This window comes from Pangasianodon hypophthalmus, chromosome 28, assembly GCF_027358585.1.
Source record: "Pangasianodon hypophthalmus isolate fPanHyp1 chromosome 28, fPanHyp1.pri, whole genome shotgun sequence".
In the NCBI taxonomy this organism is placed as follows: domain Eukaryota; kingdom Metazoa; phylum Chordata; class Actinopteri; order Siluriformes; family Pangasiidae; genus Pangasianodon; species Pangasianodon hypophthalmus.
This window is the reverse complement of record NC_069737.1, coordinates 4,636,905-4,661,532: the sequence shown is the minus strand read 5'-3', so window position 1 is coordinate 4,661,532 and position 24,628 is coordinate 4,636,905. Positions and strand designations below refer to the sequence as shown.

General features: G+C 37.0%; 2 protein-coding genes across 16 annotated transcripts in view; one reads left to right on the top strand and one right to left on the bottom strand.

Annotated features, from left to right (window-relative positions):
* Positions 1 to 1,670: 1,670 nt before the first annotated feature.
* nrxn2b (neurexin 2b) overlaps positions 1,671 to 24,628 on the bottom strand; it is a 591,140-nt gene continuing 568,182 nt past the window's right edge. For 14 of the 15 annotated variants that reach the window (XM_026945170.3, XM_053230796.1, XM_053230792.1 and 11 more), the window contains 3 exons: positions 22,793 to 23,115; positions 15,666 to 15,741; positions 1,671 to 4,756 (listed from right to left, as the gene is read on the bottom strand). In XM_026945170.3, coding sequence (XP_026800971.2) covers positions 3,891 to 4,756; positions 15,666 to 15,741; positions 22,793 to 23,115 — 1,265 coding nt within the window. In that variant the 3' untranslated portion in view covers positions 1,671 to 3,890. The remainder of the gene's footprint in view (positions 4,757 to 15,665; positions 15,742 to 22,792; positions 23,116 to 24,628) is intronic. The other variant, XM_053230798.1, reaches the window with a different exon arrangement.
* On the top strand, positions 16,665 to 17,495 carry LOC113545712 (gamma-crystallin M2). The gene is made up of 3 exons (XM_026945185.3): positions 16,665 to 16,741; positions 16,827 to 17,072; positions 17,162 to 17,495. Exons 1-3 carry the CDS (start codon positions 16,727 to 16,729, stop codon positions 17,435 to 17,437), a joined length of 537 nt encoding a protein of 178 aa, XP_026800986.3. The 5' UTR covers positions 16,665 to 16,726; the 3' UTR covers positions 17,438 to 17,495.

Genomic DNA, 24,628 nt, shown 5'->3' with positions numbered 1-24,628 from the left:
TTAAGTTAATTCATTTTATTAATATACTGACTAATCAGTTTGGAGTCTTTAAAGACCTATTTTCCTCACAGTTTCTACTTGTGAGTTTTTTTTTTTTTTTTATACTTTATCTCCACTACTATGTTTCAATTTATCCATTTCTATTTTTGTGTGTTCATAGTTTGGCTTTTATTTGTATCAGTTGTATACTTGGATGAAGACACAATCCTGCTTTTTTCCCCCTACACTGTCCACCATTTTGAGCCATCCTCAAAATCTTTGCAAATTTCATGAAAAAGTAATCAATGATCTGCAGATTTTTGATGCACACACATTTTCTTTGGTATTTTTGGGCTTTAAATAACCTTTTGGTGTTCTTTATATTTTGTGAGTGATGTATGCTTTGCATCTTAAAATTCTTATTGACTTATTTTCTCAAACTCAAAAATCAGTCAGAATCTCTTAAATCTGACTTCTCAAAGCAAGTTATTGCAGTTATTAATTATGTTGAGATTGAGATTTATTAAATACCTCAAAATATTGAGTTATGTCAGAATGTTTTATATATAATATAAAATATATAAAAAATATGTTTTATATATAATGTTCCTATTATAACAATTTCTGGGTTGAAATGTTTGAATAGTCAGTAGGAGATGGACTCTTGGACATTGGACTGGACTCTTGATTCCATCTTAGTAACACAGTAAATGCACTTGGGTGTGGACCACAAACAATTATCCAAAATAAATAAATAAATAATTAAATAAATAAAACTCAAAATAACCAAACTGTAGCATAGTTTATGTAATGCCACAGGTACCTTCTCAGGCAAATCTGCAGCCACCTGCACGGGCTTTTATAACATGCCGCTCTCATGCAGGTAATCAGTGTAAACGTGCAGCACCTGGACGCGCCTCTTCATAAGCCCTCCGATGGCCACACCCCGCGTGCGGACGTAGCTCTGTGCCAGTCAGCAAAATGGCGGCATGCTGGTCTGTCTAGTTAATATAATGGTTCAAGGTTTAGAAAAGTGAATATTGAGGTTCAGGACTAGATATATTTAATGTTAAGGAAATATTTCTTTCTTTCAAGTTTGGCCAAACAACAAGGCCATTTTGTGTTATTTTCCCACCATGCTGCAGCACTTTTGTGTTGAGCTGTAGGCTCTGATTTTCCCAATCCTATACCCTTCACAGTACCACATACAATTACCCCCCGAGTTAGCTTAGCGGTTAGTGCTACCGCTCAGTGTACATAAACCTACCTGGTTTGCCCTGCTCAAGGCGCTTGGTTTTTAGGCGGCGCTGTTTGGTGGCCCATCTCTGCACTTAGTTCCACTCCACACCATATATTGTCCTCTCGGACAAGCGGGTTCTGCGTGATGCCATTGTATATCCTAGCACCGAGACCCGTAACAGTTTGATTGTGGTGAAAATGTGACCTGACTCTGAATTGACTAAGCTACAGGAAGTGAACCAAACATGCTGTTTATATGCAAGCAGCATTTTTGTAGATGTAAATTTCTAAACTGATCTGTGAGGCAGTGTACTACATAAGTGTTCAGTCCTACACATCACATCATTTAGTCAAGAATCTGAATCATTGTTAAACTGAAAGTTTTAAGAATATATTTACACAAATTGTCAAGTAGGACCACTGTTTTTTAATAATGACATGATGCCAAAGAGTAAGAAGTATATAACCAATTTTATTCCCTTCTGTTAATATACACATATTTAGAGTCATCTCACTGGAACACTTTACAAGAACATTTAGAAAGAACAGGGGGCACTCAGGGTTGAGGGGTTGGGTGGGTTATCTGGTGATGGTGTAAAATTTAAAAAATGAGAGAAAAAACATGAGCGGTGACGCGCGCACACACACACACTCGTATACACGCACACTCACACGATGCTTTGAAGAAGAAAAAGTTTGGTGGAACCATGAAGGTCTGCCATGTTGGATGATGGATTAAAAAATATTCTAAATGAAAAACATTGTAATGCAGAGGAATTTAGCAATGTAATGTTTGTGTTGTAAACCAGATTTAACTTTGTTCAACAAATAAAATTTACTTCCCAAGATCACTGATCATTATAATTTTTTTTTTCTCCAAACAGCGGTTGTAAGTAGGGAAAACTTTTTTTTTTTTTTTTTTTTTTAATCGTAGCAGTGGGATGAATTTCAAATATTTAGACATTTCACAAACTTTTTTTTCCTTTTTTTTTTTTTGAAGATTTTCTCTTTTCATAGTTCTTGTAGTAGAGCTGAGAATATTGGAATACTAAAGTTCAAGTTGTACATCCTCATAGAATGAGACTTCCACTTTCCTCCAAGTGTTTTTTTTTTTTTTTTTATAGTTCACACTGATACAGTCTTTCCATCTTTGCTTGCTACTTGCTGCAGCAGCAGAATTGAGAACATGGTCACCTGCTATGAACTTTCGCATTCCCTGATGCCAAAACACCAGGGACTTGCGGCACATTTTCCTATAAAAGTCTTTTCCCATTTTGTTTATGACAAAATGTAAAAGAAAGATGAAAAAAAGCACTCTGGTCCATAGATTCAGCGTGTCCTTTATGGCCGTAGTTTTTCTTTTTTTTTTGTTTTTTTTTTTCTTTTCATGGACATGTTGCATTGTGGCTTGTTCCAGAAATGCACAAGGTAAAGAAGGAAACTGACTCACACTGACGACCTGTTATCACCTCAAAGCAGGGGACGGATATTATCTAACAACTCCCTTTCCATGAGGTTGTCCTTGAGTTACTCAGTCGTCTATACACGTGTATATATATATTTCTAGGGAACAAAGTCATTTTGCTGCTGTGAGATGTTCTTTTTTTTCTGGTTTTTCATATATGATTTCATAACCTTTGATAGGGCTCAACATCAAACCCCAAAAACAAGTGGCGGATATCTGCTGGAATGAAGGACAACCAAGAGTTTGGCCTCAGAGCGTTTCGGTGGCTAAGCGGCAACCGCGGATGTCGAGTTCTCAAATTTCCATGGTTAATCTTGTTGCGACTTTTTTGATTATACTTTTTTAAACTCCACAGAAACTCAACAGGTTATTGTCTCTTTTTCATTAAGGAATACTACATGCTTGAAACACAGCAGAAGTTATGTTGCATCAGCTCCTGAGCACCGAAGACAAGGAGAGGAATTTAAGAGTACAAGCCAAACAGGGAGAGAGAGAGAGAGATTGAATGAGAAGAGAGAGAGATTGAATGAGAAGAGAGAAATAAGACATGAATACTTGGAACAGAAAGGGAGGCAGATTTGACACTGAGATGGTTTGGCAGTAATTTGGACTGGCACGACTATTTGATCTTCATTGTCTCTCAAATATCACCAACATTCATGTTTACTTTTTTCCCTTCTATTTGTCCAACACTCGGTTGGTTTTTGAGCAGTGCTCATAATACTTCACGTATAGCTAGCCTTTCTGAACGTCTTCATAAAGAAGGAATCTTCCAGTATAGGCTTGGCACATACTGGTGTTGCAACAATAGGTTAGGTGATCCTGAAGATCCTGAATACCCACGAATAACAGTATTTACAACAAGCAAGCAAGAGTGTAGAATGGTTACAACGGAACAAATCCACTGTGCATTTACCCAACAGTACAAAAGTTATGAGGAATATTTATCAAAAAGTCGAAGGAAAGAAAGCAATCTCAACCTCATGTGTTTTGTCTCTCTATCTCTGTTATTTCATAGAGCTTGTTTGGGAATGGAAACAACAGTTGGGAAGGGTGAACAAGAAATATGATTGCCAACAAAACCTAGAACTTTCACCGTCCCTGTTCCCTCAGTATTCCACCTCCCTCTCTCTATCTTTCGCTCTCTCTCTCTCTCTCTCTCTCTCTCTCTCTCTGTGTTCTGTCTCTGTCCCTGTCAGGCCTGAGCTCAGACGTAATATTCCTTGTCTTTGTTCTTCTTGCTCTTGGTGCCTGTTTTGGTTGTACCGGACTGCTTCTCCTTCACCAGTGTCCCATTGCTCTGTGTGGCTGAATTACTGATGTAGTTGCGGCTCTGGTCCACTTGATAAGATCCTTCATCTCGGTTCCGATATTTGTACATGGCGTACAGGAGGATGAGGATGCACAAGGCAGCTGCCGCGACGATCCCCACCACCATCCCTGTGGTGCTGCTGGACTCCCGGATCACCTCCACTGCTCCTGGGGGGCCTCGGTCAGGAGATGAAGGCTCTGCGGTAGGAAAATTGGGAGAGTTGGTTACACCAGGAATGTGCCTGTGCCGCCCGCCATGTTCGGGATCCCCAGAAGGCTGGACGGGTGGCAGGAGCACTTGATCTCGGGTGTTCATTTTGCCCGCTGGAATATTAGGGCCACTGTTGATATTGGGTTTGAGTCGCGGCGAGGTCGTAGGGGTGGATGGAAGCAGGGGCCGCTGGGAGTTGGGAGGATGCCGAGAAAAGTGGCGATCGCCACGTGGGTTTTCGGCTACCGCCGGAGGAGGCGGAAGCACGGTTCGATCTGTGACGAGGGGGGAGTTTTTGTAATAGTCCTCGTCATCTGACTCGGTCATCTCGCCCGAACCATAAGCCGAGACCTCCATGGCCTCCTCACAGTCCTCTTGGTCCATTGGACATGGCACGTGGCCATTGGAAGGGGACATGGACTCTTTTGTGGTCTCAAGCAGTGTGAGGAAGGGATGGTAGGTAGGGGGTGGAGGGATAACTGGGTACCTTGTTGCGACTGAAGGGGGATCTAGGGAATCCACGGTTATTATGGGCAACACTAATTCACCTCCTAGGATAAGAAACAGACAGGGCGAGGGGGGGAAGCATTAGTAAAAATCTGAGCAAACTGTTTTCAACATTAAAATCAAATCCAAAAAACAGAGAAAGAAAAACAATAGCAACACAGTTAAAACCATTATTAGAACACTATGACTTAGAATGAGGTTAGTTCAAGTTTAGTTAGTGACTTGTAATCTATTTAAAATGTTAATCTGAATGAGCTAAACTCCCTCTTTACTGAACCTAACAAAGTTAAAAGTACACATATACAGATAAAATTGGCTCATTATGTACAATAATCTAATCTATGCTAACTTTACTAACTATCCTAAGCTGCAAGCTACAGAAGCCAAAGTGTTAGTGACGTTATTGTTTCACTAAAATATGTTAAACAGTTCTAAATACAAGCGCCTAACTATCCTACCACTACTCACTCTTTTCACAGATTGGATGGGTTAAATAAGATAGCAAACCACATAGTACAGGTCACTTACATCAACAAATTGGCCGCATGATTTTTGCATGAAAAAAAAAATTACAAAAAGAAAGCTGTGTAAGATTGTTCTTGGATAGTGATAAACAATGTTCACCCCAATTTTCAAAGAGTCTTTAAATCTCTTTAATCAGCCATTCAGTGTGTGTGTGTTTTTTTTTTTTGTTTTTTTTTTCTGTGAGATTATAAAGTATAATCCCCCCTCCCGATAGCATTATGATGACTGGAGAGGGATTTTACTAATTATTACAATCTATATGCAAATCTTTCAGATTAAGCTTAGGATACTGAACATTATTGGGATATTTTCTAATTCATATTCCCACCATATCTTTAACCCAAAATAATGATCATATTAAATATATCATTACTGTCCTTCTCCCCATGCAGTTTCAGCTTGTAAATAATACAACTAACCTAACAGAACTCTAGTCCTAATACACTTCTTTTTGCAATATGGACCAGATATCTGACATTTAATATGCAATCTTTGAAATATTAGAATAATGCATACATTTTCAAATGCAATTTTGTTTAGAATGTAAAACATCTCTGAATATTGTCAATTTTGATAAGGTGAATTAGAGTGAATAGAAATTACATCCAGGAAATTTAATGTGCAGGGAAATGTTTTCCCCCGGTCATGTACTTGACATCATGTTTTGCCCCAATACACAGTCTTTCGTTATACATGAATGTCTATTATGCTCAAATATTTTGCAAACTCACAAAGGAGAACAAATACATATAGCAGTTAAAAAATGCAGGTTGTAAATATTTGAAAGAACTGAAAAAAAAGAAACATTAATTCATACAATTACCAATTTTGGATAATACCCACCCTCCCCTGAATGACACACAAACACACACACCTCTACCAAAACCATGTGGCCTAGATATCTATGTCTGTAGTGTGTGTGTGTATATGTATGTATGTGTTTTTATATAGGTAACTGTATTGTTACATCTTTGTGCCTTAAGGTTGAATGCCTTATTTGCTTAATTCCTAGTGATCACAGCCAATATGAGACACTGCGTGAACATTTATTCACTGCTTAGGCAGACAAATGAATACAAAAACTTATAATCCAGTACTTAAGGGATTAGTTTTTTGCAGATAGTCTCCAATTATATGCTTGAAGCATTCAATAATTCAGAAAAAAAGGCCTTTTGGGGTGTAATGAAAAGGATCCATTTATCAGATATTACATTAGTGGTTACTAAATTGATTTACTGTTTTAACATTTTTACAGTTCTAATAGACACACTATGAACACAAATCAATGACTGGCTTTTATTTAAAAAATAAAAAAAAAAACAAGATGTTCCAATTATACCAAGGACAGAAACTTTAGTTTTAGGCAATAAATGTAAAATTAAAATATAAAATCTCTCTCTAACAGACTACGGCGCCTCTTGTGTGATGTTATGTTTTAATAAGGCATGACCACCAATTAATATATTGAGGCCACAAGTTATTATTTCGGGGCCACAAACTAAGTATCTCAGAACCTTGAATTATTATGCAGTGGCCACCGGTTGTGCAACCTGAGCCCATGACGTCACACTTAATACATGGCCTCCAGTTAATTATTTGGTTGGAACAGGCAAAAAAGACTATTCACTTCGAAATCTATCTGGAAATAGATCTCGAGATAAAAGGAGCAGCAAAAGGACCATCAGCCTTAGGACACAACACACACAGACTGCCCTCAGTGTGTAGCTGAGCTCTAAAGAACAAACAGCTGGTAGTCAGTAATGCCCCGTGAAACACTGTTTGGTTATAATATGAAATAATACTGGCTCAGTTATATACAAGGTTAATTCAAACACTCAGAACAACCAAGATAAAACCCGTTCTTTATGTGAATTACACAACACTGCACTGTCAAATTCTCAATTCTGATTGGTCAGATGATGTTGAGTATATTTCTATAACAGCAACTGAAAATAGTTCCTGCTATTTTTTATAGAAACAACTTATAGTAAAAACACAGTATGGTGGACATGACAACCAGATAAAAAATGTGTGTGATCATTGACATGATGTTTTTTATGTGAGGAGGTGTTTATTTAGCATTTTTGGATGAAGTCTCCAATGTTTGCACTTCGTAACAGTCAGTGGTAAAGCTGTAACTAAGTTTTCATCATGGGAAAGTCTTTGGAAACAGAGGAATTTGTGCTTTCTAGTTTCTCGTTAACTCGGCAAGCTGTCATTTTTGTCTCAATGTTAAAAGTGGGGAAAAAAGTGAGGCTGGTGAAGGAATAACTGTTCATTACTGCTATAAAGGAACTTCTTTTGTTCTTTTCACAACATTAAATGTACCCATAAATGAATAAAAGTAAAAGTACAGCACATTGTTCTTTATTTAATAATAAAAATGTAATTGTTAAAGTTGCTGTGATATAAAAAGAAATAATAATGAAATATATAATAAAATAATTAACATTGGGGTGGTAACAGTAACTCTGCTCCACGTTGGAGCACATCACACCACCCAATTGATTATGTTCCTATAACAGCATGGAGAATTGTTTTATTCCATACATACATCACTTTAAAAAAGTCCATGAGTGGAAATTTATTTGGACACTGACTCTGCACTGATTGCATAAGATATAAAGGGATTGAAGAGGGGGTGATGGCTAGGCTCTGAAGAACATTACACCCATATTAATATAAAACAAATTAATGCAGCAGATCCACCCCAGCTCCCTTGGGGAGCTTTGGGAAGTAATATCAGCTTCTTATGGGCCAGTAAAGACATATAGGGCTCTAGTCTGACACACAAAAAATATGAATGGAATGGACCTATAAACCAATGTTAGCAAGCCTCAAACACACATCCACTGAGTCTCATAGAACATCGGATATGGTGAACATCCTTTCACAAGTGTACAATGTAGATAAAGAAATCAAAATCAAATGTCATATTCCAAATTCCATATCGTGTTCATATTTTCTTCAGTCAAAAAAACAAAAAACACTACACTATGTGGTCAAAAGTTTGTGGACCCCTGGCCATCACACCCATATTTGGTTCTTTCCCAAACTGTTGCCACAAAGTTGGAAGCGCACAATTGTATAGAATGTGTTTGTGTGCTGTAGCATTACACTTTCCCATCACTGGAACTAAGAGGCCCAAAGCTGTTCCAGCACGACAATGCCCCTGTGCATGAAGTGAGCTCCATGAAGACATGGTTTGCCATGGTTGGTGTGAAGAACTCAAGCGGCCTGCGTAGAGCCCTAACCTCAACCCCACTGTACACCTTTAGGATGAACTGGAATGCCCAACATCAGTGTTGCTCTTGTGGCTGAATGGGCAAATCCCCACAACCTTGCTCAAATCTAGTGGAAGGTTAATATAACAGCAAAGAGGGGAATAACTCTGGATTTGGATGTTCAAAAAGCACATGTTGGGTGTGTTGGTCAGCTGTCCACAAACATTTGGTCATACAGACTATGTAAATTTTAGGTTTTATTTATTTCCCCTTATCTACTTTTTATATTTTAAATATATGAAATTTATTATTGTTGTTGTTGTTGTTATTAATCAAATTAATAATAATTTTTAATTTTATTTAAATTAAATTATATTCCTTTTTTCTTCATGGCTTTAAGTTCCTTTTTATGTTGCGCTTTTGGTTGGTGAATATGGCAATAGAATAGTCAGGGATCAACATAAATGGACTGGAAATGTGAGAAACACTGAATTATTCAAGCTGCTGAGCTAGCCTAATTAAAATCATATAACTGAATTAAGTTTGTATCGAATGTATAAAAAATGAAAAACACACAGATGGTATATGCTTATTATATCGCATAAGGCTTTGAACCTCAAATAAAAAGACATTTCATGCCTTTTAGCAATAAGTACTCTATCTCCTGAAGTATACATGTTTTTAATATCAGACAAGTGTGAGAGTTCTACTGAGCACAGACATTACCCGAAAAGGTATTTTTAGTGCTGATGGCAGTACTGTTAACTCAACACCAAAGCCAGCGGAGCACAAACAGACATTAAAGGAAAAGTCCACCCCGAATGACTTGCATATTAATCTTATTAATTATATTACCATTAAAATATTGATTTATATTTCCACAATTTATTTTGTAATGAAATTCAACAGATCTTAGCTCCCAGTTTTGGGTAAAACATGCTGAACAGCATTGACCTTTTTAATAAAAAATACATTGTACTTCTAAAAGTAGTTTTAATTGGTGTTTTAATCATTACTTGAGTAAAGCCTACAATGTACTTTTATTGTTTTAAATTTTGTTCTGTTTTTCTGCTACCTTCTGTGTCTGAATATTAATTTTCCTATTTTAGTAAGTCTTGATTATAGAATATTTAGAATATTTATTTATTTATTTATTTTACAGATTCTACACAATTTTAATGTTAAAATTTGGAGGATATAGAAAACAAGCTGATCCAGCATCTGTATTAAATTGATGTACAGTATAAGGTATATAGAATTTAAAAAAATCCCTAAACAACTAGTAATTTACTCAGATTTATAGTAACACATCCTCCATATTAATAAAAATGTATAAAATACCATATTATGGTACAAGCACACATGATGCCACACATTTAGAGATTAAATGTAACTACAGGCTTAACCTGGGATTTACTGACACACAGATGTTCGTCAAAGACAAAATTCTCTTGCATTAAAGTCTTTTGACTAATAGTGTAAATTCTCTCTCGCTCTGGCCTCAAGGTTTACACGCACAAAAAAAACAACACAGACAAAATAAGAGGGATTTCCGGATAAAATAAGCCTGTCTTTCTTTTCTTTCACATCCTGCGATGTCTCATTGTTTCAGTTACTTCACGTTTTTTTTTTTTTCTTTTGTTTATATTAGTTTCTTTTATGAATGTGTCTATGCTGTTTAGCTCCCATGACATTCTTTTTTTCTTATTAATTTCCTAACCCATAATCTGCTGCTGTGTGTTATTTGTGTTCAGCATCAACAGGTTCAACAACAACAGTTACTGAGACAGTGCGGCTGTATCACACGGAGAGGAAGGTGTTTGCCATTTTTGTTCCATAGATGAACAAAGCTAATTAACTCTAACAGACACAACGTGGGTGTCTGAGTTTGCTTAGTTTGCTTCTAGGGTTTTATAATGTTAACTTTCATTATCTAACCAGTTTGTCGGCTATGATATAATATGATAGACATCAGCAATTTTACATGTTCCAATCAGGAAGTACTAAGGAGCAGAATACGGTATAGATTACGCAGCCTAAGCATAACCACATGATGCCACATGTTGGCTATTTTAATAAATATACGCACATTAATTTAAGTCGAACAATCTAAGTATAGTGGCTGTGCATCCTAAAAAGTGACCAGAAATGAGAGCTAATTCTCAGTCATGTGTGAGCCTGGGAAAACCCTTCACATGGTCAAACTGTGACATTTTCTTGTATACATATATAAAGTAGTTCTAAGAGCTACAGGTTCTCCTGAAATAAATTTTTGCATTTTAACACCAGCCTCATTGTTGTCTCTTCACTTAACTGATGTTTGATGTCATGCTAACATTTGCTGGTTAATAATAGCTGATTACTTCATTCAGTTCTGTTCTGTTGGAAGAATTTCTTTCTAGTAATATCTTATTAGGTCATATAATCATTTAAAAAGATTGTCCACTGTTGTCTGCACAGCGTGTGTAAGCATGTTTCTCTTTTCTGAGGTGATAGCAAGGAGGATCACTGATATCTAGAATTTAGCTTCAGCAACATCCAATGGGTTTTCCCAGACCACCTCACGATATGTCATTGGTGACTGAATGCTGCAGTATGTCTCCTATATTAAAATGCATTGAATATTTGAATGATTTAAAAGGTACTGCTGTAACTTTAGTCCCAATACTGACCACTTTTGTATATAAGTAAAATGTATGGTGCTTAATTTAAATGTAAGGCATTTACAAACATAAAAGAACTGCACACAGTATCTAATTAGGCCTGCTATTTATTATTCGAACCTATTTCACAGATTCAGCTCAGTTGATAATGTAGTGCATATATTTCTGTTGCCATTGTTAACTTATTTCTTATAAGTTTTATTTATTACATGTTAATTTTCCTGGGCTTTCTTGTTATGAAGTTTTAGTGTTCTCTATACTAATTGATAGTGTTATACTAGCTAGCACCCTATGGAATCAGAAGCAGGTCACTACTATCTGAATTTAAAATTCACAAATCTGAAATAAAGCCTTTATGTGAATTTGTAAGTGAATCAAATTGAAAATTAAATTCAGGTTCAAATGTTCAATTCCAGCCAATGAGACAATGATGTAATGTTTTGAAAATCAGAATCTGAATTTGAAACACCATTTTTTGTTATAAAATTTAATTCAAAGCCTTGCATACAAATTCAAGCCATGTAATGCAATTTCAACTTGATATTATTAGGCTACAAAAATTCACTTACAAATTTAAATAAAGGCAGAATACAAATTCAGATTTGTACATTTGAATTTAGATTGTAGTGGCACATTTCACATTCAGTAAAGAAGAGCCAAGTGCTTTTCTCCCCTTGTCATTTCCACTCTTGCCAAAAATAATTGACCCAACCCTTATTTTTAGAGTCATAAATATACTGGTTCAGTAATTGCAACAGGGTGAAATTACGATGTCACGCATTCCCTCAATTTAATGATGCACTTCTGGATGTTATTCTAGCAATTACTCCATAGCTCAATAGTGGTACCTGCTATTACCTGCATGCCAAACAAAAATCTCAGATTAAAAAAAAAAACATAGATGGTTCAGCAAGTATTGTTTGTTCATTGAGCATCAATTAACATTTTGCCACAAGGTCTTCAGTGCACAATGTGCATATCGGATTAAAGAAAATGAGCAAGGGGGTTTAGGGTTAGTCGTAATGGTGCTGCAAGGCTCTTGGGTAAAGCGCTCTAATCAAAAGTGTTTTACTGTTCTACCCTAATCGATCCGTTTATGACAGAGTTTATGGCCTGCTGGTGCTTTATTTTACTGCGGTTCTTGAAATAGAAATAGAAAAAGTCCTGAGATACTCCCTTTTTTTCATGTTATAGTGCATGTGTTATAGGTTTTAGCAAAGAATTAAGTAATTTTGAAGATCTAGAGTGAATAAGACACTAAACTGACAATGTTTGAAACTGTATATTACTATAAGAATTAGGTTTGGTGGCATAATTTTTGGTGTAAAATGCCATCAGTGCAACTGACTGCTCATATGGCTTGTTAGTGTGTTTGATTATTTGATTCTCTTTGATTCACAGTTGACGTTATGTCATCATCTGGCTCCATTCAGGCCAGTTGAAACCATGTGGAGGTAAGGCATCCAATTTAAGTGTTGATGTTCAATCAGCTGCATTAGAGGCAGGTAAAATGTGAGCCTATTGTCTCACTACACTTTCTGCCATCGCTACATTTTTTTGTCACATGCATAAACAAAGTGGAAACTCTACAGTAATCAACCTAATTTCCACTTAGTTTGGGTGTGTAGCCAAAACATCCTGTTATTATTCACTTGATAGTCCATTTGAATCTATGGCTAGGAAGAGGTACTGGGAGATTATTAAAAGTGTCAGTAGGCCAAAAAGGGACATCTGCTAATCAATAGAGTAAAACACTGAAGGGCCAGTACTCTTCACATGCAATAAAATGTTATGATGTCAATAAAATATGGATGCTGTATACATGCCTGCCAGGAAATCAAATCAGTACTAAGCAGGATCTGGAAGTCGATGGGACAATTCACATCTACACATTTTACTATGTACTGTCAACTACAGAATTATTGGCACCCTTTGAAATGAAAATGAAAAACATGCAATGAATAATATTCCGAGCTTAAACATAGTTCTGGTGTTAATTTAAAAAAAAAAAAAAAAGGTTTTCACACAAAAACAAAAGAAAATCTGGTGTAAACACTGGTTTTAAAATGATTGGCACCCCACAATTACTATTGAGTCTCCTCTGGTGAAGCAACAGCACTTTTGTATTCTTAGATGTGCACATGTCTAACAAATCTGGTGGCAAAAAATATTGGGCCCCTCCTCTGTCCAGAGCATTTCAAGATTCTATATATCTTTAGGTTTGAGCATGTGGACTTCCTTCTTCAGCTAAAACAACAGGTTTAAATTAATGTTGAAATCCACTGCTTGAGAAGGATGCTGCAAAACATAATAAATATTTGTGTATACATTATGAGTCATCTTGTCAAAAGCTCCATCCTTCTAGCAGAGGCAACCAAGTTTTGGTCTAAAATATTCTTGTTCTAAGTGGAATTATGAGTCATAATGAGCCATTTTAATGGCATTTTATATATTAAAAAAATCAATATTTCTGTACCATATATAAATAGTGTGCATGTTTGAGTGTGTGAGACGTGTCTGTCTGCCTTTAATGTAAGATGTCTGAAGGAAGCCATTGTTTGTGTTTAACTACACTGTGTTTTCGGCTCATTAGAAAGGAGAGAACCCTAAGCCAGGCTTCATTAGATGATGTAATTAGGGATGTCTAACAAGGGCAGAGATTAATTAGTCCACTGAGATAGACTGGGAGGAGTGAAGATCCATGAAACATTTCATAAGACCCTAAGATCATCATCACAATGCAGACTTTACTCCTCAATCCTCTCTCCGCCTCTTTGTTTTTTTTTTTTTATCCAATCCGTTTCCTCAGGCGCAACACAACAGCGCACACATGACAACGATCAGCAGTGTTTAAAGCTGGGATTGCATCTCACCCACCCTCTCTCTAAGCCCCTGTCTCTATGGGGTCCAATGCCTGAACTTCCCATTGTGTAAGGGTACCTGTCAATATAGGAGGAGGTGGTAAGGTTCACCACAGTAGTGATGGATATGATTAGTATTATACTGATACTTATTGGTTTTCTTTGATTAAAAAAAAAAGAAAAACAAACACATACAAGCAGTAATGATAAAGCCATGGCTGAAGTCAAGGGTGCCAATAATTTACTATTAGTGAATACACAAAGGGTCATAAGATGCTGTTTGAGATTAGCCCTAGTTTTAGCATGGCGGATCCTAAATGGATTATTGGTAAGACATGTACAATTGAGCCAAACATCAGTGTGTAAAAAAAAATTAACAAATCTAAAACACTATATTGATTGATACTTCTATATTGTTTTTACTTCTTTTCCAACAAATTTTGTCCAATCATCATTGAATTTGGAGCTTAGAATTGTGACACCAATCTGAACAAAACTAACCCTAAGTCATCAAACAGGAAGAAGGAGCATTACTCAGCAACATTTTTTTTTTTTTTTTTTACATTTTGCAATAAACTTGTCACATACACAGTATTTAGCAACATTACCTAAAGGTAACAAATAAGCTTCAAGTTTATTTTCAACCTGGGAGGCCTACTGAAAACAGGATGTAAGACAATATCTCATCAAAAGCTCAAGGTTTTGCCTTCAAATTTACATGTTCTTTAGTAAATGTCCTTGGGCACAAGCACTGATGGTCCCAGTGGCTTCTGGTCTTCCTCCGATGCTTGGCCCCTTTAATCACTGCTCACAGCTGTATTTATTATCATTATTATTATTATTATTATTATTATGATTTATCAGGACAATTTGTGATAATGAAAGGCCCTATTCATTAAACATTTTTTTTCTAGTCAAGAAGGGAAACTAAATTTAGAATGGGTATTGTGGTACAGTACAGGTCACTTGACAATTGAAATAATAAGAAAATGTAGGACAATGGATTTAATTTGTGCTGTACCACATTGTTTTGTGGAAAAGCGCTATAAGGTGCCAACTCTCAGTTCTGCTTCTGGGGTGTGTGTGTGTGTGTGTGTGTGTATATACAATACTCCTACTTCCAACTACTTACATAATGTCATAGCAGCTACTTTGATTCCTTATAACACTGCTCCACTGAGTAAAAGAAAAATTTTCAGTAAAGTCCATAGTTTGTCTTAATTAGTATGACACTTTTTTTTTTAAAGAAAATAACAAATTACACTTTTGTTTTAATGGGATTTCTGTCCACATTAGTGGTTAGACAATACCACAGCAGTGCCCTAAAACAAGGAGATGTACCCAAAGGACAATACACATGTGAAGTGCTGAGATTATATAGCCTAATAAACTTTATCTTGGCTGTTCTCATTTGATTTACACTTAAAGCTGTAAATTCATCCCAGCTTCATTTCACTTCCAAATCCTCAGTTTATATAACTCACTCTGCCCATGAGGTCATGTAAAGGTTACAGGCATGACCTGCATAATGTTAAAGTAATGGCAACAATACTGACCAATCACAGCTGTATTAATTAAATCCCAGGTTTTGAATAATCTGTGTGTGTGTGTGTGTGTGTGTGTGTGTGTCTGTCCCATTAATCTCCATTAATACACCCCAATTTAGAAAAATGTACTCACCGCCAGGCTCGCACTCCTCTAAATCCTCATCATCACTAGGGCATTCTGCTGATGCTACTAGCAGATCATCTGTGTTCTGAAAGAGAGAAGCAGAGAAAGACAGATTTAATTTTTTTTCCCCAGTTCCAGGGTACATGTCTGTCTTATGTACTGTATTCATAAATGAATGAATTTTTATTATTATTTTTTTTGTGTGCACTCAAATATGTTTGACATGGGTATTTTTCTCACACACAATTAATTTTCAAATCCAAAAAATGCCCTGCTGCATTAATCCACAAGAAGAAAAAAAAATTTAATGTCACTCCCTTAAAAATGTGAAGGCAACACTTTTTTTAAATGAAAAATAAATTATTTTATGTGTTGAAATGACAACAGTACCTTCAATTTTAAACATTTAATCAAATTTATGAACATATCCTTAGGTCCATGGAAGTATTTTATGTGGAACCAAATGAGTAACATACCATGCTGTAGTCTAGAAAATGCTCATATGCCCTCAGCAATTTTCACCTATTTCATTCTTGCTGCTTAAATTTGTCAAATTGGTGTCAACGCTAATCTGGACTAAGAGGTGAGAAAGCACTGTTAGAGCATCAAACCCCTCCAGGTTATGTGACCATATAGTGTATATTTAGTTTATTCCTGTTAACGAAAATGCTAAACTTTTATGAAATGATAAATGAATCAATCTTCTCCAAAATTCATTACATTGCATGGTTGTTTTTAATGCATCCACGTATTTTGTCTTCAGAGCCAGTTCAGAAATTGATAGCAGTGATTCATAGGTCCTGCCTATGCCATTTAAAGAGTAAAACAATATGTATTTTTTGAAAGCCATGAAACTACTGACTTGCCAATAAGAACTTCTGGAGACTGTGTCACGTGGAAATGTAGTGAAAGCTCTCTATGGGCCTCTGTGCTATGTTGCTTGGTCAGGAGTTTTTACAATAGGAGGCACATGTTCTTTATTCTTGGTCCAGGTATAAATGCAAAGGTTAAAGCAGGCAGGATGTCAGTTCACCAGTTGGAAACAGCTTGAACAAACCAAACCAGCCATCATGACTATGGGGAAGGTAATCATCAAAGATGATGAAGGGATTAGACAATTATATTGTCTTGTCAATTCATTAATGTACAACTTGTCATTTTTTTTAACAGGTTATCTTCTATGAGGACAGGAACTTCATGGGGCGCTCCTATGAGTGCACCGGTGATTGTTCCGATATGCACAGTTACATGAGTCGCTGCCACTCCTGCAGGGTGGAGAGCGGCTGCTGGATGGTCTACGACCGCACCAACTTCATGGGAAACCAGTATTTCATGAGGAGGGGCGAGTACGCTGACTACATGAACATGTGGGGCTGGGGCAACAACTGCATCAGGTCCTGCCGCATGATCCCCATGGTATGCTATTAGATGTAACATCCTTTTTAGGATACATATATCCCAGTAGGTGTTTTTGACCTAACAGTGTTTTTCCTCTTCCCAAACAGTACAGAGGATCGTACAGAATGAAGGTCTATGAGAGAGACAACTTCATGGGTCAGATGATGGAGATGAGGGATGACTGTGATTCCTTCATGGATCGCTACCACTGGTCCAACGGCTGCATGTCCTGCCATGTGATGGACGGCCACTGGCTCATGTATGAGCATCCCCACTACAGAGGCAGGATGTGGTACTTCAGGCCTGGAGAGTACAGGAACTTCAGGGACTACGGTGGCATGAGGTTCATGAGCATGAGGCGCATCATGGACTCTTGGTATTAAACCAGTTATACTGATTTTGCAAACCAATTTTCAATAAAAAATATCAGTCTCAAGAAAATATGTCTTTAAAAGTGATTGCTGCTCTTTTTTTTGAGAAAGAAAAGTTTTCTCACTCATTCTCTTTTATGGGGTCAACACTTTTATGGAGGGGCATTTCACCATTTAGTGAGCACCTTTTGAACTTGTTTCTAATTTCATTTATGCTTTTTAAATCTCTTTCAAGCAATGTTCTTTCCTCCAAATCCATAGGTTCTCTAAAAAATTACCAATAAGTAATTACTCGCCTTTCTTATTTTGTCTTATTTTTCCCCAGTAGTGCTTTGTTCAATTTATAATTAACACCACAGATCAAGATATTCTCAGGCAGACCTCAGACAGAAATTCTCCTTTAAGTGTGTAAAGAAACACACTGGTGAAGGAATGGTCTTATTTAGCAAAAAACAATGATTTGAGCTACACTAGCTTTTGCACCTCAATTTTCAATAATGATAATTTTCAATAATTGTTGTTCTTTTGGCTGCTCCCGTTAGGGGTCACCACAGTGGATCATTGGTCCGCAAATTTGATTTAGCACAGTTTTTACGCTGGATGCCCTTCCTGATGCATCCTTCCCCGATTTTAGCCGGGCTTGGGACTGGCACTGTGAGTGCACTGGGGTTGGTTTCCTGGATGGGAAACCCAGGCCGTGGTGGTGAGAGCATTTTGATTTATAATAGGAAATGTATTTTTAAGCATAAATCCACCACCATTTAGACATTAATAATAAAATAAGTGCAGACATTGGAGATTCATTTGCAAGACAAAATGATTAAGTCACAAGCTTTTAGAGCGTCTATGAAAATTTTCTCAAATTGAACTTATTTGAACTCGAACTAGAAATCCTCTTGTTAGAGTTTTTTAAATGAGGCTTATATGTTATATTGTACAATTTTCATGAAAGGGTATTACTTATGCATGATTTTTTCCTAGAAATCTTTTCTTAATAAACAAATACAGTCCCCTCTGAAAGTAATGGAATGGCAAAGGCAATTCTTTTGTTTTTGATATACACTGAATATATTTGGGTTTAAGATAAAAAGATGAATGAAATGCTAGATCAGAATTGAAGCTTTCATTTCCTGCTATTTACATCTAGATGTGTTAAACAACTTGGCACCTTTTGTTTGAGCCCACCCATTTTTCAAGCAGTCAAAAATATTAAAACATGTGACTGACAGGTGTTTCATCTTGCCCAGGTGTGCAATGTGTTGTTAGATTGATTGTTTAAACAATTAATAGCTCTGAATGTGTACTCTTGATCTGATCTCTGGGTTTCACCTGTGAAGACCTCAAAAATGATAAACCAACATGAGAGTGAGCTGTCTATGGGAGAAAAGCAAGCCACTTTGAAGCTGAGAAAGGAGGGGAAATCGATCAGAAGCATTGCACAAGCATTGGGCATAGGCATGTACTGAAAAAAATGGAACCACTGGTTTACTAACAGCCAAACATCGAACAGGTTAGCCAAGGAAAACAGCAGCGGTTGATGACAGAAACATTGTGAGTGCTGTGAAGAAAATCTTGAAAAACAACAGTCAGTGACATCACTAAGAACCTCCACAGGGCAGGGGTGAAGGTATCACCATCCAGTGTTTGAAGAAGACTTTGAGAGAAGACATTATATATATATAATGTCTTCTCTCAAAGTCTTCTTCAAACGCTATATATATATAATTGGAATTACAAAGAAATCCAGAGATGAGCCACAAAAGTTCTGGAACCAAGTTTTGGTAACCTCTCCCAAAGTAATGGAAAGGCCAAAGTGTGGAGGAAAAAAAGGATCTGCTCATGATCCAAAACAAAAACAAGGCAATGTCATGGCTTGGGCTTGCATGGCTGCTTCTGGAACGGGCTCAATAATCTTTGCTGGTGATGTAACTCATGATGGTAGCAGCAGAATGAATTCAGAAGCCTACAGAAACATTCTGTCTGCCAATTTACAGAGAAATGCATCCAATCTAATTGGACTTCATCAGGCAGCAAGACAATGACCAAAAACACACTGCCAACACAACAAAAGACTTCATCAGGGGAAAAAAGTGGAAGGTTTTAGACAGACTGGCCAAGTCAATCACCAGACCTTAACCGAATCAAGCATACATTATACCTCATGATGAGGAGACTGAAGGGACAAACCCCATAAAACAAACAACAACAGAAAGAAGCTACAGCACAAGCCTGGAAAAGCATCACAAAAGAAGAATGCAACAATTTGGTGATGTCAGTAGATCACTGGCTTGCAAGCAAGGGATATGCAACCAAATATTAAATGTTATTTACTTAAATTTACTTTAAGACTATCTGTTCCAATACTTTTGCTCACCTAAAACGTTGGTGGTCTGCCACCAAAGGTGCTACATTCTAAGCTGTTGTAATGTAAGATGCAAATATCAAGAAATGAAAGCTAAAATTCTCATCATTTATCATTTTATATTCATCTCAAACCCCAATGCCTTCAGTGTATAGCAAAAAAGTAACAACTTTTTAAACATTTGTGGAACTCTGGTCTTAGCAAATCTAAATGCTGTGAAATGACTGATCTGAGTTGACCTCAATAGCTTCTGTGCTGTAACACATATCTCTGCGTTTAGAGATGTTTTGACACGTTACCTAACTCCTCATTTTCAATGTTTGTCACTATGAAATCCTATCTCCTTGTGATATTGAGCTGTTCAGTTCCCAATTTTGAGCTACACAGCACTGTATTTTTTTCCTTTTCGTTTTATACTGTCCAAAAATGTTTTCTAGAGAAAATGGAGGGTGGCTACAGTTTGTACATCTAGTTGTGCTGTTACAAATGTGTCATAAATTTATATCAGTGGTATGGCATGGTGCGAAAAGCACTATGGAGTTAATATTTTCTGTACAATGGGCATCATTTATGAAGCTGGATACGAACAATTGTCTACACAACAAATCTGGCATTCATGAAAATCCAGTTAGTTTAGGAAACCACTTGTATCCTGTGAGAACTCCTGAGTTTGTGTAAATATACCTATAAGGACATATTAATGTGAATATTGATTGACAGATCATATAATTGGTGATGAGTCACTGTAATTTTATATACAAATTACGCTGTCAAGTTTAAATCACAAATTTCAATTCATTTCATTTTAAAGACGTGAAAGAAATCAATCAAAAAACAAATCCATAAATTAAGCCAAATATGCCTAGCTGTTCAATTAGGACATAAGAATGGCTCGCTATAAAGGAGTGTGTATATGCTAGTGTGTGTCTGTTAGCCAAAACGCTGCAGTGGCTGAGCTGCACTGTTGGAAGCACACTGTGCTTAAGAGGAGCTCTTTCACCATTTAGTCATCATTTTGCTGTTTTTAGCTCACTGTGAGCTTTGCCTTTTATGGAATTTTGTGGGTGTCACTAAATGGAAATCAGCTGTGCTGTCAACATGCTTGGTGATTTATGGCTTATTGGCTTATATCAACCTATGCACGCAAGTATGTACTGAAAATTTTCTAAATCTGGTGGGAATTTTGAGTTCGGCTTGACCTACAAAACATTTACACAAAAGATTGATAAATGGGGCCCAACAAGAGGATTTAACAGGATGAAATAACTGCTCCAACATGTTTTTATTTCACCTGAGTGTTTGCATCAGGTTCATCACATAAGAAAACAATATTTGGTTTGTCAGCATCAGCAGCGTAGCTTTGCTCACTTGAGTCAGAGTCAGAGAGAAAAATACATCAAAGCATACAATCAAAGTTTTATTTAACCATCAAAGTGTTAGATGACGAGATCAAAGCCAAATGATGCCTCTCGATCTCTGTACTTTTATTCTGCCATAAAGACAGGTATGATTGAAGTCCTTCTCTGTCTCACTCTGCGTCTGTCTGTCTCACTACGGCAGCTGTTTGCTGTTGTCTCGAAGAAGCAGGAGGGGAAAATGAGTTCATTTGATGTATTTATAGTTACAACGCAATCACGTCCTCCTGTGCTCCAAACTGCTTAATATAATACACTGGCAACAAAAAGTATTTCTGAAAATAATAAATCAAATAGATTTCAGTTTTGAGATTTAGGTGGACGTATCCTTGAGAATAGATTCTGAAACATCATCTGTGTTTTTGTTAAAAGTACACCAGTGGTTTAAAAAGAGAGTTTGTCTTGATACAAACTTGTCACAGTAATGGTTTTGATTATATGATTGTTTATTTTACCAAGAATTAAAAATGGCTATCATTTTGATAGTATAAACTTGGTAACACTTGTCCTGAAGTGTGTTATTCCTTACTTAACATTTAGTTAAACATCAATTCATATGTGTTAAATATTTTGTTAAAAAAAATTAAAGTTGTATTAATGGTTTGTTCATGTTACACTAATTGTATAAATAAGCTTATTTAAGGCTGATTAATTTATCTAATTAATCACCAATAAAATAATTAAGACATTAGTTTATATTAAGCATTGTGCACTTAGTCAATATTCAAACATTATCTATTAATTCAGTTGTTAGTCTATTAATGCCATAAAATATTCAAAAAATGTAGAGACAGTTGGCTAACATTAGTAATGTTCCTAAACTGTCTCTACATTTTCACTATTTTATTTTTTTTGCACATTTTATTGCATAATCAATAATCAGCTTCTCCGACATTATGCACTGTTTAAAATACAGCCTGGCGCATTTTACGTTCAAAATTTCACCTTCGCTTTGAGCTAGAATTAAATAATGAATTCAAAGCAGACTTGTTTTGCTTGCTGTGAGCATTGCTATGACTGCCAATGCCATATTTAAAAATCTCCCTGCTCTAAATAAGGGAGTTGTATTGTGGAATAAAGCTATAATAATGAATTTAAAGAGGCTGGCATGGCTACGTCTTTGTCCCATTGACTGAACACTTGTGTGGCACAGGCTAATGGCCACTTCACACTTGAACGCTTTTTCTAATGCCCTTTTGGGATAATTAAGTGTTCCTTCCTTCCTTTATTCAATTTGGACAATAGTCACAGTTTTTCGCTCTCACACTGCCGTAAGCAAAGGGCATAGAAAAGAGAAAAGGAACGAGGGGTAAATCTAAAACTAACAACTACAAAAGAAGAGTGAATATTCAATTAGATAGGGCTTTATGAAACGTTTAATTGGTGTTGTGTCTGTACATTTTCTTACTCTTTATTTAACTCTCACCCTCTTTCTCCCCTTTCTGCCATCTAATATTAGCAACTATATACTTACCACCAGCAATTCAGCTTTTTTCCTCCACTGTAATAATAATAATTTAAGACCAGAGAGGAGGAAAATTACACCTTACCACTTAGCATGTAGTGCTGACTGTTTTTTTTAGCCCTCACCTGTGTGACAGTGTCTCTCATGGTGGGTGAGCGCTGCTTGCGGGTGGTGGTGGTGGCCATGGTGGTGGTGGTCTCCATAATAGTGGTGGACATGTCTGCAAGCGGCGTGGTGGACGTGGTGTCTGTGGTGAGGACCGAGGGCACTTCGCCCACCAGACGCAGGTTGCCCTGCACTTGCACATTCGGGTCTCCCTCCGCCGCTAGCTTTAGGACCTGCAGGCCGTTGTAGTACAGGCCCGAGATCTGACCCTGGAAGTTGCGGCCTTTTTCACCACCGCCAATTTTTATGAATGCCTGGCTGTTAAAGATTGTCAACTGCCGACCTGTTGGGACATTGAAAGAAAGAAAAAGAGCGAGAAAGAAAGAGGGGGATAAGAGAAAATTGTGGGGTAAGAGGAAGGTCAGAAAAGAAGGAGGATTGAATATAGAAGAGATAGTGAAGGAAAGTAAGAAAGAGGAAATAGTAAGTTCCGAGTTTTGACATTCCAAACAACACACACAGCATGAAATAGGCTCATACAGCAAAGAGTCTCAAATCTCTCTGGATTGTCCTGGTAACACTTAAGAAGATTGGACATGGAGACAACTAAAGGTAGCACTTGTAATTATGTGCAAATATTATGTCCTACAAACTTGTCCTATCAAGCCTCAGGTGTGTTAGCAAGACAAGAGAGATTTGTTTCTCCTCCCTTGTCTCCTTTGCCGATGTCAGCCATCTATTCCTGTCCACTTCACAGCTCAAACTAATAGAGGGAGTGAGGGAATGACCTCTGACGAGGTGTCCCCCTGCAGAGTGAGTGATGGACAGATCAGCAGGGGACGATGGAAGATAGATTGTACTGTTAGTTAATGAGAGATACAACAAGAGTGGCCACACAGGAAGTAATTTGATGATGTTTCCGATATCTCTGTGTGTGCATATTTCTCTGCTCATATGATTCCGGTGGCCAATTTGCTTCCCCTCTAGTCATGCTTGGATAAAGCACCCAGTGTGGTTCCAGTTTGATTTAGAATGTGAAAATACACCAGACGTCCATTCTTTTGATTCAATTAATGCTGACTGAGCCTATTATTTACTTAATAGCCTTGTTTGTGCAGATCACACTTCATTGATTTTAGTGTCCATGTGTGGACTTGAGTGTGTGTGTGTAACACTACATTGATTTCACTGCTCTTGTGAGAGTGTGCGTGTCTGAGTGACAGAATAAGCTAAGCTATTCCATTAGGTTGACACTAGCATTAGAGGATCATTAACAGATCAGCCCATCTGCCTGAACCCCAGGAGGGCTGCTGATGACTTTAAGCTATAATGACGCCTACACAGATGACTTATGAACCGGATCTTTCCATGAGTTAATTTCTCACTGGCATAAGCAGTTCTGGAAAGTGAAGCTAAAGGATCTTGAAGAAGGGGCACTGATTTGTAGAACTTATGTTGAGGAGAAAAGACGACAGTGCACAAATGGTCCATTTTAGATGGCTGATATAGGCAAAGGAGAATACACAAACACCACCTAAGCACACACTATGTTGTCTCTCACATTTCTGGTCTCTCTGAATAATATATAAAACATAATAACATGCTTGCACGGGTTCACCGGTTTTCTCCCATGTCCCTAAAAAAAAAACCCAAAACATTCCTGTAGGTGGATTGGTGACTCTAAATTGCCCATAAGTGTGAAAATGTGTGTATGGTGCCCTGCAATGAACTGGTATCCCAGCCAGGTTGTATTCTTGCCTCCGAATACAATGCATCCCTGACTACGATAAAGCTGTTAATGAGGATGAATGAATAAATGATGATTTTCAATAAAATTACAATCCTTTAGAGCATGT

Bases quoted from the DNA above. Each gene is read 5' to 3' on its own strand.
- LOC113545712 (XM_026945185.3), top strand. The intron at 17,073-17,161 runs GTATGCTATTAG...CTTCCCAAACAG, and splicing joins CCTGCCGCATGATCCCCATG to TACAGAGGATCGTACAGAAT.